The sequence below is a fragment of the Megalops cyprinoides genome, chromosome 1 (genome assembly GCF_013368585.1).
Source record: "Megalops cyprinoides isolate fMegCyp1 chromosome 1, fMegCyp1.pri, whole genome shotgun sequence".
NCBI classification, from domain to species: domain Eukaryota; kingdom Metazoa; phylum Chordata; class Actinopteri; order Elopiformes; family Megalopidae; genus Megalops; species Megalops cyprinoides.
In genome coordinates this window covers 7,189,727-7,207,544 of record NC_050583.1, presented here as the reverse complement: position 1 = coordinate 7,207,544, position 17,818 = coordinate 7,189,727, and the positions used below count along the sequence as shown (strand labels likewise).

At 49.2% G+C, this 17,818-nt stretch overlaps 1 protein-coding gene across 2 annotated transcripts in view; it reads right to left on the bottom strand.

The window, feature by feature from the left end:
• adcy9 (adenylate cyclase 9) overlaps positions 1-6,209 on the bottom strand; it is a 43,383-nt gene extending 37,174 nt beyond the window's left edge. For both annotated transcript variants that reach the window (XM_036528800.1, XM_036528809.1), the window contains exon 1: positions 4,369-6,209. In XM_036528800.1, the coding sequence (XP_036384693.1) occupies positions 4,369-6,136 (1,768 nt within the window). In that variant the 5' untranslated portion in view covers positions 6,137-6,209. The remainder of the gene's footprint in view (positions 1-4,368) is intronic.
• Between the last annotated feature and the right edge of the window lie 11,609 nt (positions 6,210-17,818).

Genomic DNA, 17,818 nt, shown 5'->3' with positions numbered 1-17,818 from the left:
TGTACATACAGGCAGATATACAAACACACACAGCACTACATCTAAAACCCATTCTGTCTCTTGACCCAAATGTGCCCTACTATCAGCAAAAACATACATTACATAACACAAGGCTTCCAATCCATCACTAATACGCAAGCCTATTCCAACACGACACAGAGACAGTCTCCCCTTCAAAGCGTCTGGACAAGACCCCTGAGGCGGCCAGACGTTCCAGGCGACGGGGCGCATGGGATATCGGGGAGGACCGCGGAGGACCGCAGAGAGGGCGGGCCGGCGAGCGCCGAAAAGGCTTTAAAGCAGCCGCCGCGTGGGAGGTACAGTTCTACGCAGCCGCATCCCTTTCACTCAACAAACCTGGACGCGCACCGCGGCTCCCGGGCAAGTTTCAACAGCACAAAGACAAAGGCGCACTTGTCCTAATTGCTGTTGCTTTTGCAGCTGGCAGTGACAGCCAACAGGCAGAGCCGGTAAAGAAAAACAAGCAGATGAACTGTTCAAACGCATTATGAGCAGCAGGTCACATAACCCGAAAGGTTCAAGACCCCGTCAGGGCACCTGCTGCTGTACCCCTGGGCAAGGCTTAACCCACAACTGCCTCAGTAAATGCCCAGCTGTTTAAATGGATAACACTGTAAGACCTGTAACCTATGTAAGTCGCTCTGGGTAAGATCATCAGCTAAATGACAGTAAGGTAGTGTTATGTAATTTAAGACAACAGGGTTAGCGCAGCCAGTCCCGTGTTGGTCAGCCGGGGTCCACTCTCACCGGTTCTTTATGGGCTTTAATCCCCGTCTACAGCCTGTCAGCCTTTTCCCAGCCCTCATGAAATTCCAACAATCCTTCCATCCAAGTCAGTTAGTCTGGCATTTTAAAACCAGTGGAATTCTCAGTTTCTTTCAGTTGATTCAGTTCTTTTCAGTTGAAAAAAAAATAAAAAACTCTCCGGAATGTGACAGGTTTTGATAACGGATTTGGAAGGTTCTGATTCAGAATGCTGTGAGTCACGAGTAAAGGGCAGCCCGCTGCACAGAAATCACACCAGAGCCCGAAACGCTTTCTGCGGGCTAGGAGCAAGGCATGGTAGTTAAGGAAGACGGCTCGTAACTAGGTGGTTGCCGGCTTGAACCACAGGTGTGACATATGTGTCACCAAGGTACTGAATGTGACTTACAAGTACATATCCTGCTTTATGCTAAAATGGCAGCTCTGCGCTTTTCAATGGCGATACAAAAGGGCTCAACGCATAGGAGAGGATCCTAGCAAAAGCCAACCTCATGCACAAATAACTTATCACTCTAGTTACCGTCTGGTTTTGATTTTTTATTTTAACATGGAAGGGCTGTGTATGCTCTATCATCAAAGTGACTGCAGTGGAACAGTGGGGTAGTGATAGGGAGTAATGCTCATAACCGAAAGATTACAGGTTTGATTCCTTGCTGGGGGCACTGCTGTTGTACCCTTGGGCAAGGTACTTAACCCACAGGTGCCTCAGTGAATATCAAGGCATATAAATGGATAAAATTGTAACCTACTGTATGTAAGAGTGTCAGTTAAAACAGTTACTCTCTGTGTAAAAATCACAATCCTGGCCAATGTGGCCCTGCAGCTTTGTAGCTTCAGAGAGAAGCATTCTTGATTTTGTTTGCCTCAGACACGGCGTAGTGGACACCACATGATATCAGCATGTGGGAAAGGCACACACGAAAAGGCTCCGCTCTCCCTGGGGTAGAACAAAAACCCTTCTGGTGATGGATTAACCGGTGGAAAACCAGGAATGGCTTTCTGCAGTTCCATCACAGTGATCTAAGCTTTGGTGTGACGTCGGCCGGGGCGCCCGGGGTCAGCTCTGTCGCCGCGATGCGCGCAGGGTGGTCAGACAGGAGAGCTCTCTGAGCTCGGGGAACAAACCTCTCTTCTGACAGGAGCTCTCACCCTGACTGCAAACCCATGTGGGGGGGCCAATCTACAGAGGACCCCGGGTCAGGGGAGGACTGAGGGTAGGGGAATCCCAAAACAGGGGTCCTACAGTTAGAGGAGATCAGCAGAGGCAACCCACCCATCGATCCGTCTGTCTGTCCGTGTGACAGTTTGCATCAGAGGTCCTAAGGATCGGAAAATAAAAGGCCGTTGAGAGGCGCACTTCCTGGTGCCAGAGCCAACCCGGTCGCACACAAGGATACGCCGCAAGGCACGGACGCAAAACCAAACACGCAAACGCCAAGCGACCAAAGCCAGGACCGCGAAAGAATCGCCAGAACACGGCTGCTGCCCTCTGCCAGACAGCTCCTCACCACGACCCTTTGAACGACGGAGAGTAGCCGTCTACTCGCCAGAGTGGGAGGGAAGGAAAAATAAAAACGAAGGTTAGCATCTTGTTAAGCAATCGCACGCAGCGCTCGCTGTAATATGAGCCAGTGCGGGGATGGGCCCAGGGGAACAGAACGGCGACGGCCGAGGCCTTTCCGCGGCTGCCCCAGGTGCGTTCTGGGAATGCTCCCCCAGACAGAGGACATGCCGTCCAGCTCCCTGACCGGGGCCCGAGGCCGTGCGACAGCCGTCCGCTCGGTTCCCGCCCAGAAACGGAGCTGTCATTTCTGATCGCCCAGCTGGGGCACCCGTGCCCCAAGTCGTGTACGTCTCGGAAGCACGCCGAAAGTCATTCCTGATCTTGGATTGGCTGAGCCAGATGGGCTACAGCAGGGATACGTGGTGGGAGGTGCATGGTGTGTGTGTGTGCTGGGGGGGGGTATGCCCAATTTGGTAGTTACCTACACCAAAAGAGGCTTCAAACAAGAGCTAAGACAGAGACAGACAGACCTCTGACCTTCTAAATCTAATCACACCCTGTAATGACTGCTGTGTCAGAGTACTAAAACAGCCAAGCTGGAAGGATACCTCACACACGCGCACACACACATGCACACAAAATTACACATCTGTCACGCTGAACATCACGCATTATAAACAAGCACGACAGACAGCACACAATACCCCGGTGTTTGGTATGCCTCAGACACGGGAGCAGTATGACAGGAATGACATGTGAGCCTACTGTGCATTTCCGAGGCGGTAAAGCCGAAGAGGCTAAACCCACAGGCGACGAGCGAGAGACTGCAGGTTTGAGAGACGGGACAGGAAGCGAGATCAGAGAGAGAGGAGAGAGAAGACACAGCACAGTGACAAGAACTGTGGTGAGAGGGAGACCGACACGAGCAGACGATGAGAGAGAAAGCGCTTACTGTACATGAGCCTCCATCCAACGCCACAACTACACAGAACGGCACAGTCTTTGTTTAAGCCAGGGGTGTCCAAACCTCTCCTGGAGGGCCACTTGTCCTGCATGTTTTAGATCTCTCCCTGCTCCAACACAGCTGATTCAAATGATCAACTCGTTATGAACTCCTGAAGCTGCTGAATAACAAACTGATCATTTGAATCAGCTGTGTTGGAGCAGGGAGAGATCTAAAACATGCAGGACAAGTGGCCCTCCAGGAGAGGTTTGGACACCCCTGGTTTAAGCGCTGACCTCAAAAATGTTTCATGTTTTCTAACAACGGAACATGTTTCGAGCATGTCGGATAAGGTTTTCATAAGACAGAACTGAGCATGTGACAAGCAACTCAATTAGTGGTCTTTGAGTAGTATTACAGAATGAGGAAAAAACATATCCGAGTAAAATATACTTGGACTATACACTCTACAGGGGGTTATCGAGTTTTTCCCAGGATGTTGACACAGTCAGCCCACACTGAGAGACACCCTGCAAACCTCAACAGCCCCCCTCCCCCCGCCACGGCGGGAAAAGGTCACCGATTCACTGCGCGGGGCCTCTAAATATTCTCCGCTGCTGGAAGGAGGGGGGTCGGGGGGGGGTTAGACACGCCGGTTCCAAGAGGATGGAGAGATTTGCATTAGGAGGCCGGCTGGGCCTCAGCCTCGGCCTTTATCGTGTAATCCTTTTAATGTAAATACGCACAGGGAGACCGCACACTTAGCAGCAGATACAAGGCAAACAAGGCCCAGTGCTTCAGCCCAGCATCCCGGCGTACCCTACACTTTCCGTTACATTTACATTATATTACATTACTGTCATTTATCCACAGCAACTTACTTTTTTAACATACCAATTCCAATTACCAATTCATACAGCTAGATATTTACCGGGGCAAGTGCCTTGGCAAAGGGTACAGCAGCAAGGCCCAGGCAGGGAATCGAACCGCCAACCTTTCAGTTAGGAGTCCTGCTCCTTAACCAATGTGCTGCACTGCCGCGCTCCCTCCACCATCACGCCATCACACCACTGTGAGGGAGGCACCACCCCACCCCCGGACCGCAGGCCTTACCCAGAATCCCCTCTCTCCTTACCTTTGAGCTGCTCAGCCACCACGCCGGGCCCGACCCGCTCGGCCACGCGGCCGTCCTCCCGCTGGTAGCGGTCGTCCAGGAAGCCGGCGGTGGCCTCGGACAGGTGCACCTTGCCGGCCACGCCCAGCTGCTCCATGAGGTTGGCCAGGTTGACGTCGTTGGACCAGACGTCGAACTTGAAGCGGCGCATGCCGAGGATTCCACAGAGCACGGTGCCCGTGTGCACGCCCACGCGCATGTCCACCGTCTCGCCCGTCTCGCCGCAGAAGCGCTCGATGGCCTGGATCATGCCCAGCCCCATCTCCACGCAGCAGTAGGCGTGGTCGGGGCGGGGCTCCGGGCAGCCCGCCACGCAGTAGTAGCAGTCGCCCAGCGTGCTGATCTTCTCACAGCGCGTCAGCTCGCACAGGCGGTCGAAGCGGCCGAACAGGTCGTTGAGCAGCCCCACCAGGGCGTGGGCCGACTTGTCGGCGCTCATGCGGGTGAAGCCCACGATGTCTGCGAACAGGATGCTGACGGGCTCCATGCGCTTCATGTTGAAGGGCCGGAAGATGATCTGGCCCCGCGGGATGGACGTCTTCTTCCGCTTGTGGCCCTTGGGGCTGGAGGAGGAGGAGGAGGGGGAGGAAGAGGAGGCGGCGCCGCCCGGGCTGACGCCCCCCTCGCCCCCTTCCTCGTCGCCCTGCTTCATCAGCTCGTCCGCCACCGGCCGGGGCATGACCGAGTGGATCATGCGCTCCTTCAGCGCCTTCTCCACCTCCAGGTCCTTGCCGTGCATGATGGCCTGGCCCACCTTCAGGAAGGTGCTGCGGGACCGCACCTCCGACATGATGAACAGGTGCACGCCGATGGCGTGGGCGCACAGGTGCAGCAGGGCCTTGGCCGGCACCAGCCAGCCCAGGTCCCCCGCGGGGGGCCCCCCGCCGACGCCGGCCCCCTGCCGCAGAGACAGGCACCCCAGTGCCTCGAACAGCACGGAGTAGAGCAGCCCGAGGAGGACGGAGGCGTAGAGGCGGATGTGGAGGACGCTATAGAGCAGCAGCAGCACCTCCATGCAGAGGGAGAAGGTGCCCACCGAGGAGATGCAGGGGGGGCTTCCCCCAGCGGCGGGGTGGCCCCCCAGGGTGAGGTTGGGCCCCCCTCCCGGGTCACCGAAGCCCGCCGTCTGGGTCTGCAGCGCCAGCGTGAGCGCGAAGGCCGCCACGACCAGCAGGAGGGAGGCCTGGCCGTAGAGGCGGCGGTAGAGTCGGGTGAAGGTGAAGAGGAAGAGGAGGAGGCAGAGGAGGAGGAAGGCGGCGGTGGGAGTGAGGAAGGCGGCGTGCTCGCACCTGGCCCCGTTGGCGGCGAAGTACGCGCCCCAGGTGAGGCCCGCCGCGGCCAGGTAGAAGAGCACGTAGCGGAAGCGGCGCCGCTTCTGCGGGAAGCAGCGCTCCCGGCACGCCTCCTCCAGGACCGGCGAGTCGAAGCGCGGGTCCCACCACTGCGCCGCCGACCGCTCGAACAGCTGCGGCACTTTCCGCGGGCCGCGCACGCTCGCCGCCGCCGTCCGCCGCACGGCCGACTCCCCCGAGCTGCAGCTGGAGGAAATGCTGTACTTGCAGCGCTTCGCGCCGCCCCCGGTGCCTCCCCCGCCGAGGGCCGTGGGGCCGAGCTTATTCGGGTTGCCGCTGTTGTTGACCCGCACCGACACCGCGCCATCCCCGCTGGGGTCGCAGCTCACCTCCGTGTTGTGCAGGAGCGGCTGTTGCTGGTGTTGCGGCGAGGCCATGTTAAACGCGACGTGGAAAAATGTTAACACCTGACAGCTAGCTTTTAGCCACAAAGAGCCAGGAGGCTTTTCCACGATTACATAAAAAAATGACGTTCCCTCGTTCCCTCTTCCACAAACTGAAAACGCAGAAAAATTTTTTAAAAAATTAAAAAGATGAGGAAAACGCACAAAAAAACGTCTACGCAAGCGGTATAGTCATACTTGAAGACAGTTCCAGTCTTGAGTAGTTCGTATTCCGACCTCATATTACGTCAATGCATTCCTTTATATTCCACTGTTTTTGAAGCGCTCGAGTTTGTCCAGAGTTTCCCCAGACACAAATGCAGTTTCAATCCCCCCTTACCCCACTTTCACTCCCTCGCCACGACTAAACATTCTTTGCGTGCGTGCTTTTTCAGTTTAAAATGCTTAAAAAATAACTTCAGAAACGATCTGTCGGTAAAAACAAACTTAAGCGGGTGCAGTGCAGCCCCCGCCGACCGCTCCGTGCGGAAATGTGTTTTGACGGTACCGCCACTGACAGCTCGGCCGGTCCCACGGTTGCTAACCCCCCACTTCACTTCGCGACGCGGACAGAGGTTCGCTTCGTAAACTTTGACACTGAACCCCGACGATAAAGCGCATCGAGGTCTCATATTTCTCCGATCCCTGACTTTTGATCGCCGGTTACTTAACTAGACTACGGTACGCTAACTCTTGTATTGCGTTAGAGAAGCTCCTCAAACAGTTATTCACAAGACAGGTTTTATTTTTGCGACGCAAATAAACTGTAGCAAATAAAGTTGTCACGCAATACCCGTTTAATCGCCTCCATGGTGTAAAACCCCAACTTAATCATATAAACTGGCAACAGGCAATTTCGATTTTACACTGTCTTAAAAGTAGTTTTCCTCCACGCACTTGTTCGGGTTGAAAATAAATCCTTCTTACACTGAAATATCCGCGGATGAAAACCAGTAAGTGGAAACCTTTTTTCATCTGGAGAAAAACACAGAGCTTTATTGCCGTTCTTTTAAGCCCACCCTATCTCCAGCTACTGCCCGTTACCCGTACCGCTGCCTAATTCAACAAGAGGGCCTAATTCCCCCGGAGGAGCCCCGTTCTTTCCTGCGCTCCCACTCCGGACCTCGGCCGTTGATATCCTTGGTTCCTAAGGGCTGGAGAGTCCGTAACTTTAAGAAATATGATATGTGGAAAAAATCAGCTCGACTGAGTGGCACAGAAGTAAAAAAAAAAACGCTGTCCCAGTCGCAGATATCGAGCACAAACAACTTAGCAAGAAGCACACTTCTTCAAAATACAGTTGAACTGCTACCTTGCTGGCAAAACAATCAATAGTTATAACAATCGTACGAATTAGCCCATCACGCCAGCTGGCATGCCGTCGGTACAAGTCAATACAAACGTTCCAGTCGTTTCTTAATCCGCTCAAAAAGGTGGGGAAATTCTCAAAAAAAAAAAAAAACTTAAACAGTTACCATCCTTAACACCAAAAATGACGAAGAACGTGCCAGTGACATTTAGCTATTCCCTTACGGTTCCCACTCGCATCGAAAGTTTTTTTTTTCCAGGCCATAATTTCCCTCATTAGACAGCGCAGCCGACTGCAAACTCGTGGAGTGGAAGTGCGGGATAATTGCTCGCCTTCCCCCTCCCCTTTGCGCTCCCGGCGGACTCGGGAGTCCCGCGGAAAGCCGTCTCCTCGGTCCTGTTGTTTTAATTGAATTACGCGGAGTGCGCAGGAGGGGTGATACCCCGCTCCGCAGATCCCTTCGCGCTGGGCACGTCCGCTTTTCTGCGCTTATGCATGTGCCTGGCGACCAACATCGCGGCGGCGTCCTGTTTCTGTTGCGTGTCCTCTTCCCTTTTTTTTTTTTTTCGACGTGGGCTCCCCTCCCTTGTTGCCCCCAACACGTCTGGCTTTATTCTGCCCGGGTTAAACTACGGGGAGTTGCAGCCGAGGGTGGAAGTGTCTTTTTTTATCAGTCCACACGCAGACAACGCCGCCCTCGCTGCCACCATCTTCTCAACGAATTCTGTATTCCGAACTAGCAGCTCGTGCGAGCACAGCTTCATTTCACGAAACGGGGAGGGGAGGGGGGGGAGCTGCTGGCGTGTGCGCGCACGGGGCCACGGTGGCGAGCACGCATTCAAGAAGCACTGCTCTCGCTGTGGCAAAACTTTCGGAAAGCGGGCAGTTCGCCTCTGGTTCGTTCGCTGTATGCATTTCCTCTTCGTGTCTCTGTGAAGACTTTGAATCGCTTCTCTTTAGTACAACAGATGAGGAATTACATAACACACCTTTCTCGGGGAAGATTTGTCTGCTTTCTGCAGTCTTTGGCTTTTTGAAAACGAAGAAAATAACTATCACGTTTTTACGTTTGTGTTTACGCTCTAATACATACGATATACATCGCTTGATTCAAAATAGTGTGCCATTCATATCTGGCATACTTTGCATGTCTTTTTCAAATGTGACACAAAATGTTTCATGTTTTCTCAGTGTCACAGATGAATACTAAATGCAGATGGTGAGACATCAGTTATAGTTTTGTACATCAGAAATTGTGAAATTCATCATTTAATCTTGAACGATCATCTAAAGACTGAATAGCCACGTGATATTATGAGTAACTCTCACTCCTTGGTGGCTTATAATGTCACAATCTTAGGTATGAGTACAGAAACTGGCAAGTTGTAACCATGGAACTGTCCTTGGGGTAGCAGATACTTGTTCACAATAATCAATACAGGGATAAGGGTACTAAATTCACAATAATATATTGTGGGAAGTAGCTGTTGGTGGTCATTGTACTTTTATTAATTTATTACATATTTATTTGGCAGGTGACATTATCTCTTGTGACTTGCAGATCATGAGAGTGTAACGCAGCACAAATAGCAAATAAGGAAGTGCATTACACCTTGTCACAAACCAGGACCTAAAAAGTGACACAGAGGCAACTTTTCCACAAAAGCACAAATCCCAAAGAGTGACACATCCAATGGGACTCATTAGCACAGCGGTTGGCCATCAGTTACAACTAGATCCAGTACTGCAGAATCTGATCATCGTCTGGAGGGCCTTTTAAGATTAAGGCAGATCTGATTCAAAAGAGACCAGGTATGCTGGGGGAGATGTGTGTCCCAGACACGTTCGGGAATGAGGATCAGTGCCACTGTGGCGTCCCCCCTTACAGTGACACCCAGGGGGCATCATCACAAAGCCAGAGGGACAGCTACGTCATTCTGAGCCTTGAACGCCTGAAACCTGTTGGCAAGGCCTGACGCATTTTCATAAGGCTTAAGGCCGAGGACAGCATGCAGAGCACAACTTGTATTACTCGCTGCTTATTTTACCCCCAACAGGGTTGCTCCTCTCAGACATGCTGCCCGTCTGTACTGGTCCCCCACTGGTGGGATGAACTTCCCACAGGGGTCAGAACAGCGGAATCACTGGCCATCATCTAATGCAAGAACCACCTCTTTAGACTGTATCTCAGTTCCACCTCAATCCCCACCGCCTATCACCTGCTACTTGTATTACTTGCTGTGTAGTATTGCAATGTGTCTCGGGTTCTGTGATCTAGTGACTGTGATGTATGTTAGTGTGTGTACTTGGCTTCCCTTAGATTCTAGGCTGTCTAGTCAGGTTGCGCAAGTTAATTTGTGGTAGGGCTAAAATAGTGTTGTGCTCACACCCACTGGTTTGGGAGTGTTGTTAGCCTGGTCGGACACTGCTGCTCATTCAAGTTGAATGTATACACTTCTGTTCTTTTGTGCTGGAAGTCGCTCTGGATAAGACCGTCTGCTAAATGAATGTAATGTAAACCCTCTCCCTCCACAGGCCCCATTCCTGGGCTGTGCCACCAGCCACCTAAAGCTGTGTGTAGGTTGCCGTGGTGAAGAGACAGCTACACTGCCATGACTCGCCAGCAGAGTCCTCGATGTCCATCACCACGAAGAGATGCAAGAAATTTCCCTCCGATGACAGCAATATAAAAATGCAAACAAACCTAAAAAGTTAAAATACACAAACTCATACATATACTGTATATAAAGCATACGAATAGCACATGGACCACATGGAGTACCATATGGACATGCACATAACCACAGAGGAAGACACAAGCAATGATTTACCACCAAAGTTGCACATTCTGTGTTGGCTAGGGAAAGCATCTCAGTGAGTTTGTAATTTGAGTAGAAAAAAATCTTTCCCCTAAAGTTTGCAAGGAGTGAACTTGGCATTACCATGACATAGGACCACACAAGTGATTCACTGACCGGTGTAGAGGAGGCAGAGAGAGCCTCGTCATTAGATACAACATGTATTACTGGAGATACCTGCTGGAATCTCTGTGAGCAATACTAGACCGTAATACCACAGAGGGTAGATAAGAAAACTCAATTTTGTTCTATCATGCACTTTAAATAACTCTCCTTATCCTTGATATGTAGTTTGTGTTGGAATTCCAACCATGACACTGATTAGTGATTTTTTTTCTGAGACGAAACAAAAGAATGACTTGCATGACACCCCCGCTGTTTGCATTTTTCGAGGACTTTATGGAAGGGGGAGGGGGGAGGGTGCTAGAGTTCATATGTCCAATCAGCATGTTTTTATCAAACGCTGTTGACCCAAGGTTGGTAGTTTATGGGAAGGTTACGATATTGTAGGCATTTACAAGTGTGTTTCTTTGTTTCACTTGCATAAGAAAGTGACTGCTGGGAAAGAACTCTTGCATTTTTCCCCCCCCACTATCAGTAGAAACAGAGATACACGCCTCTGCCCAGTTCTGCAGAAGTCTCAAAATAGTTCATATTTGTTTGCATAGTAATTAATTGCCTTCGTTTTTTAAAGTTTTACCACATTGGTTCACAATCAGTCAAGATACGAAACTGTCCAAAGTCTTCGTTATGTAAGAGCCGTCAAGCATATTGGACTGCTATGCAAACCTCAGAGGGGTAGCTTTGCCTATGGTTAAGGCATTCGAAAGATTAAAATTCAATCAAATCAGCTCATATCTGCTTTGTGTATTATTATTGTTTGGTGGAGGGCAGTGTTGCTATGGAGATATCCTCGGGAATTACTAACCATCCGACAGCTGAGCTGTTATCTCATTGGATTTCTCACAAACAGGAGGACACCGTGAGCGGTATGTGACATTGACCTTTCAACTGTCAAAATACAATCGCCCAGCCAATACAGCACCCACCTCACACAGCAAGTCTCACAGCACAAAGACAGCAAGGATCATTTCACACAGTAACTATGGTTAGGAAGCGTTTAGCCCCAAACAGACAGGCATAATTTAAAAAGCTGTTTCACCATTTTGCTTTAAAGTTACAGAATGTGTGTGGAGAGGAAGCAGACACCCTACATGAATCTGACCGGGTACTTATAGACTGCTTTTCACACACAAACTATTTTTGGCGCTTCCACAGTTTTTAGATTGGTTTCATGCAGATGAGTAAGAATTTTAAGATTTGAACACTCAGTTAAAACTTTCTCACAGGAACAGTCAGGTGTCTGCCAGGGTGTCTGTCTTGTCTTTACTATAACTCCTATGTGTCGATACACTATGAGCGTTCTTTCCCGTATTTTCAGCACTGTTAATATTTTGACACAATGAATAACAGACTAATTTCTGCACACTTTTCAGATTTCTGGACACCCTCACTGAAGAACGAACCCCCTCCCCCAGACTTTCTGCTCAATTTTATACTGACACCCTCCCAGAACACTATCAACCAACCGTCCCTTTACCTTGAACCAAACATGGTATCCTTTTAGAACGCTATACCATATTTGGACTTCCTGCTCATTTTTTTTTTTTTTACCTCTTTTCGTCCCCCGTAGTGTCTTCCCATACTGCATCATTTCCACTTGTCTCTCGCTGGTAATAGGCAGACATTGCTTCCATGGTGGAGCACTTAATCTTCCAGCCAAAGGCCTCAGCGTGTGACTTCACACCCAGCGAGTGGCATATCCTTCCCTGGAGCTCCGCCATCGGATGCACAGGCAGTTATTAAAAATCAGGTTCAACAGGTGCACGGGGCTGTGTGCGTCCAAAAAGGGACAAATTCATCACCTAAAATGTCCTCCATCCACCACAGAGGGAGACCGGTTTTTTCCCCAGCAGGCTGAGCTGCCATTTAGCTAGGAGGGTGTCTGCAGGTGCTAGTGCTCCACACTGGCGGATACAGGGGCAGAACACAATGCTTTGTTACTGAAGAGGGACAGCAGTGTAGCATAGCGGTAAGGAGCATGGCTTGTAACTGAGAGGTTGCTGGTTCGATTCCCCACTGGGGACACTACTACTGTATCCTTGGGCAAGGCATTTAACCCAGAATTGCCTTAGCAAATATCCAGCTGCATAAATGGGTAACGGGTAAAATGTAAAAATTGTAACTTTAGTCGCTCCAAGTCGCTCAGGATAAGAGCATCTGCTAAATGGCAATAATGTAAATTTAATGAAAGAGTAGAGCGCAGCGCAAAGCCTGTCATGGAGATTCAGCTGTAGGTGAGTGTAAATCTGTCATTTCCCAACAGCTTCCCAGCAACCCCCCCCCCCAGGCCAATTGCATTTATATCGCAGGAGACAGTCGGTGTGCTGTGGTGCTGCAAAACATGCAGATCCTGAGACTGCCGCTCAGTCAGGCCACATAAAATGCGAGGCGGGGCCACACCCCAAACAGAATGCTAGCTCACTAGCATGGCGCGGGCGCACACAAACACACACATACACCCCCACGCACTCATCCCTCAGGGGCTTGCCGGATTCGAACCCGGGACACCGGAGTGGCGAGGTGACAGCCTGTGTTGTTCTTTTCTGCGAAAAATAAACACGGGGCAGGTTGGCAAGTGAAAACTTGTTAAGAGTGGATCGGCCAGACCACACCTAAGAGGCTCCACAGGCTGGCGACCAAGCACAAGCATATGGGATGTCTGTGTTCAAATACAAGCAGAGCTGAGACAACCTGAATGACAAACAAGAGGAACAAAAACCTCCACTGTGCTCTTCCACTGTCAGACAGCAACACAAATAAAAAAGCAAATTACTCCAGGGAGGATTTTTTTTATTAACGAAGTGCATATAGGTCATTTGAAGAAATATGCGGTATGTGGTAGGGCTCGAATAGTGCTATGCTAACACTCACTGGGCCGGGAGTGTTGTTAGCCTGGTCTGACACTGTTGCTCATTAAATTGAATGGATACATTTATGTTCTATTGCGATTGCGATGGAAGTCGCTCTGGATCAAAACGTTTGCAAAACTAAATGCATGTAATGTAACACATGGTCCCGTTAATATCAGGGGTCCTACGAAGAATCTGCCCAGTTGCCTCTTGACATGCAATCCCTCATATCTCCCGCGGTGCGCTCCTGCCTCTCTATGAGAGTTTAAACATGCCTTCCATGTTTCTGGGATGTTGTAATCTCCTCCTCCGACGACGGGCTGCGTCTGTGGCTCATAGATGTGTCACAACCGCTCCGTGAGCGGGGTGTGAAACCCGAGGCTTGTTTATACAGGTGACAGGAGCAAGAGCGGGAAAAGGAGTGTGAGATCGGCAGTCTGCAGCTGACGGGACCAATCACGCTGCAACCCGATGAGACAAGCCACATCGGGCCGCAAGCCGATTGGTCGCCAGCTCACCGAAGAGCCACCGTTCACCCCAGCGTTCGCGTTGAAGCTGGCACACAGAGTCATTCCTGTGCAGACTCTCTCTCAGGTTAAGTGCGTACAGACGAAAACTCTGCTGCCCATCTGAATGTGTGAGTGCGCATGTGTGCACTCTGGAGCTGCCTACAGGGCCTACTTCTGGCTGAGGTCATTGCCAACCCCCTCCTAAATTCTCAAGCCATCTACCTTATTTGTTGTGTATTTGGAGGTTGTGGTAGTTGGGTGGGGGGTGGGGGGTGGGGGGTTTGAGATACTGGAATCCAGTCTGGGGGGGGGACAACTATTCTAACTCACTATTCCACCTTCATTTCCTGTACACACTGTCCTTCTCAATCTGTAAATAACATTCTTCTTATGATACATAAACACAGAGCTTGCATTCTTCTCTCTCTGTGGTAGACAAACACAGATTCTCTGCTGCTGGCCCTGTTAAAAGAGTGTGAAGGGATACAGTGATTAGAAGAGCACATTCTGCAGTGTGAGAGCTGAGTTGTGTGTGTGTGTGTTTGTGACTCTAAGAGTGGGCCAGTCATGTTGAGAAGGATATGCCCTTTGCTGATAGGGACATAGGGACAGAGTGAACTTACTGCACACAACATGCTCATGGCTGAGTGTAACACACACACACACACGGGCAACTTCAGACATTCCCTTGTACATTATTCTTTCAGTAATCAAAAAAGAGTTGCACTCCTAATTGACTAATTGACTAATTGACTCCTCCTTTACCCAGAAGTGCCACAGTAAATATCCAGCTGGACAACATGTAAAAATTGTAACCTATGTAAGTCGTACTGGAAAAGAGTGCCTGCTAAAATGACAGTAGTGTGATGTAACATCATATTTGATGGAAACCCTAACCTCTTAACCTAAACCTAAACCTCTTAACCCGCTTAACCTCAAAGGCATACTCCTCCTATGTGTCAAAGTTTGTCCATATCCACGTGTATACTGTGAGTATGGAGTTCTGTGTAGATCTTCACACAGCCTATGGTCTGCTGGTTTGGGATGGTCAAACCAGATGATGTAGGTAACCTCTCTCAGAACACACACGCGGGACACTGACAGACAGCCCGCTCGCAGAAGTCTCCGCCCACCGCCGTGAACGACTCGGCAAACAGCACGCCAAAACCCCCGGGGTCCCGTTTAGGCTAAGATCTTTGGAGCTTCAGCGGACTCCATACCCAAATAGTCATTATCTGTAATCCTACTCGTGTAAGGATTACGCACAGACAAAACACAGACCCGACGCAGATCCGCCTCGGTTCGAAGAGCTGTCCCCTGCGCATCTCCAGGATAAAACCGTTTGGGAAGCAGACGGTGTGTGTGTGTGTGCGTGTGTACGTGGACTTTTGGTTTCACTGATATACTGCTTTCTGTCCAGCACCTGAGAAAACTGGATGTGTGTCATTTTTATTTGTACAAGCACACAAATGGTACAAACGTACAATCTGCTTTTTACCTTCAATTAGACTGTTTAATCACCATTATCGTGATGCTTTATAATCAGATCTTATGTGTTTTTTTTTTAATAAACCTGGATTCACAAACACCAATCTGTATGATATGTACTGTATGTATTGTTAGTTTTACTTTCAGGTGCCATTTTACACAAATGGTGAATAGTATATTAAAAATGTCATACTCTAGCATATTGTATACTAAGGAACAGTCCTTGTATATCAACTGCAGCGGCTTTGTGGAAATTAAGTATTGCATTTGCGTCATTTATTTTAGTTATTTCTTTAGTTAATTTTTTTTTTTTCAAGGCGGATACACGTGTGTATCTGGTGTAATTTGCTTAGGTCTTTCAGTTGCCTGACAGCTTCTGTATAATGTAGATGTCTAACTAAGTTTTTAGGTATCTGTATAAGAGCACGGAAGGCCTATTTACAAAGTGTTTAACTCCGTCATCCCGTGCAGCTCACCGCGAAAACTCCCAACCCTGCCGATTGCAGCGTTTAAAGCCATGGAATCTGCACAATGTTGCGACGATCTCAGCCGAGGTCACCCGAGATGTTTACGGAACTTTAACGTTAGTCTCCTTCTCCGAACTGCCAACTGAATCACTTCCACTTCGTTAGTAAGGGGTCAGCTAGGAGGTTGACACGAAGACCACACATCTTCAGAACTTTGCAAACCTGTTGATAAACTTGCCAAACTAACCCTTTATTACAGTACTGTTAATAATTGTTCAGTTACCCATTTTTAACACTGATTGATGCACACCACTTAATTTAAGAGTGGATTTTCTAAAATGGGGTGCAACGCTTGTGTACAAGAGCCAGTGTTATTATAATATATTGTCATTTAGTGCACTTTTGATGAACATTTCCCACAGGTGGTCCCTGGCCAGAGCAATAGATTACCTGTGCTTCCTCTAGTGGACAGAAAGTGCAACTGCAGGATCCGACTCATTACACGCGTTACCAAAGTAAGTAAGTATTACCTGCGATGACCCCACTTCCACTGGACCCGTGCCACCGGTCCTGTAGGGCTGCGGTGTTTGCAGGATATTACTCCTCTCGGGCGCTTTAAACTCCTGACTCAGATTAATCGTTGTCTCCAACGATCCAGTTTAGCTTTCTTACACACTTCAGGGACAGATAAAAAAAAACTGCAGACGAGGTGCACCTACACTCCAGCGGAGTAATGCCATTCTTGCCTTTCCCCTTCTTTTTTTCTTCTTTCTGGACAGCAGGGATCTGACGCGATGTTCGGGGGTGTTCGCTCATCTGTTCCGCCTGCTGCGCGGCCTCGCATCGAGGAGACGCTTTCAGTCACCCCCCGAGCTCTGTTGTACGCGCGTTACTTGCCCGTGTTTGTAAATTCTGCACATGTTCGTGATTTCTCCCTGGGAGAGGGAGCGTGAGAAATGGAAATTAATAATATATCACGACAGAGAAGAAAAGCGGTGTATTTTTAGTGCGCTTTAATTCCACAGCGTGCCCGGAGAAACCAGAGAGTCAGCCTCGTTAGCAGTGAGTCATGCGAAAGACCCCCCCCCCCTAAATGCCGCCCCACAGGAGGTCAGAGTTCAAAATACCCTTCAGTCTTCATTTCCGACAATTTTCTGAAAATCTGCCAAAACTTAAATCTGAAGGCAGACTACATGTAATACCAGCTGTGAACATTAGTAAGCATATGCTACAGCTGTTACATTTTTAGTCTCTGAGCCAAAGATTATCAATGCAAATAAAGTAGGCTTAACAAGACCTGCTGTTTTAGCTCCTGCATTTGCATTCTAGTCTTGTTGTAGGCTAATGATTTCAGACATCCAGTTCCACAAAACACCCATATGCATTTAAATGTGCCGGTAATTTGTATGCAAAAGCATTTCAATAGTGTCTTTAAGTTTTGAATGGGAAATAGGTAAAGTTACACACAAAGTCCCACAAAGAGAAGTCTGTTGATATCATGACACAAATGTCAGAAAGGACTTTGCTTTCATATGACCATCAACAACTCTGTGCTCAGTAACTTCTAATAGTAAGGTTGAAAACTCAAAACTGCCTAGTTTTTAGAGTCTGTCCCCATTTTTATAAATCAGGAGGGCATCAGCCTCTACAGTGCGGTGGCCTAACTTCCACTGATCTGTCTCTGGGTGCCGAAAGTGTTGAAAAGAAGAGGAAGTAGTCTAGCCATATGATGTCACCCAAAAGTGAATAGGTACTGTTGGTATAGTCATTGTGCATATCTTAAACATTCTAAATATCAACTTTTATTTTGCCTAAGCAGCTCAGAAGAAGGCAACATCAGACAAACTGAAACTTCCACTGAAACAATCTTGCATGTGGTACCACAGTTATTGATTTCTGCACACATGCAGTAACACTCAGCTAAGAAACTAGCTGTGAGCGGAAGCAGAATAAGATTTTAGATTTTACACATGGGCTCCACAAACTCTAAGAGATATAGTTGTATACAGTCATCAGAGGATGTCATCAAGCAGAGACAACGACAGAAGCTCAGGAGGGTCAAAGTAAAAGCAT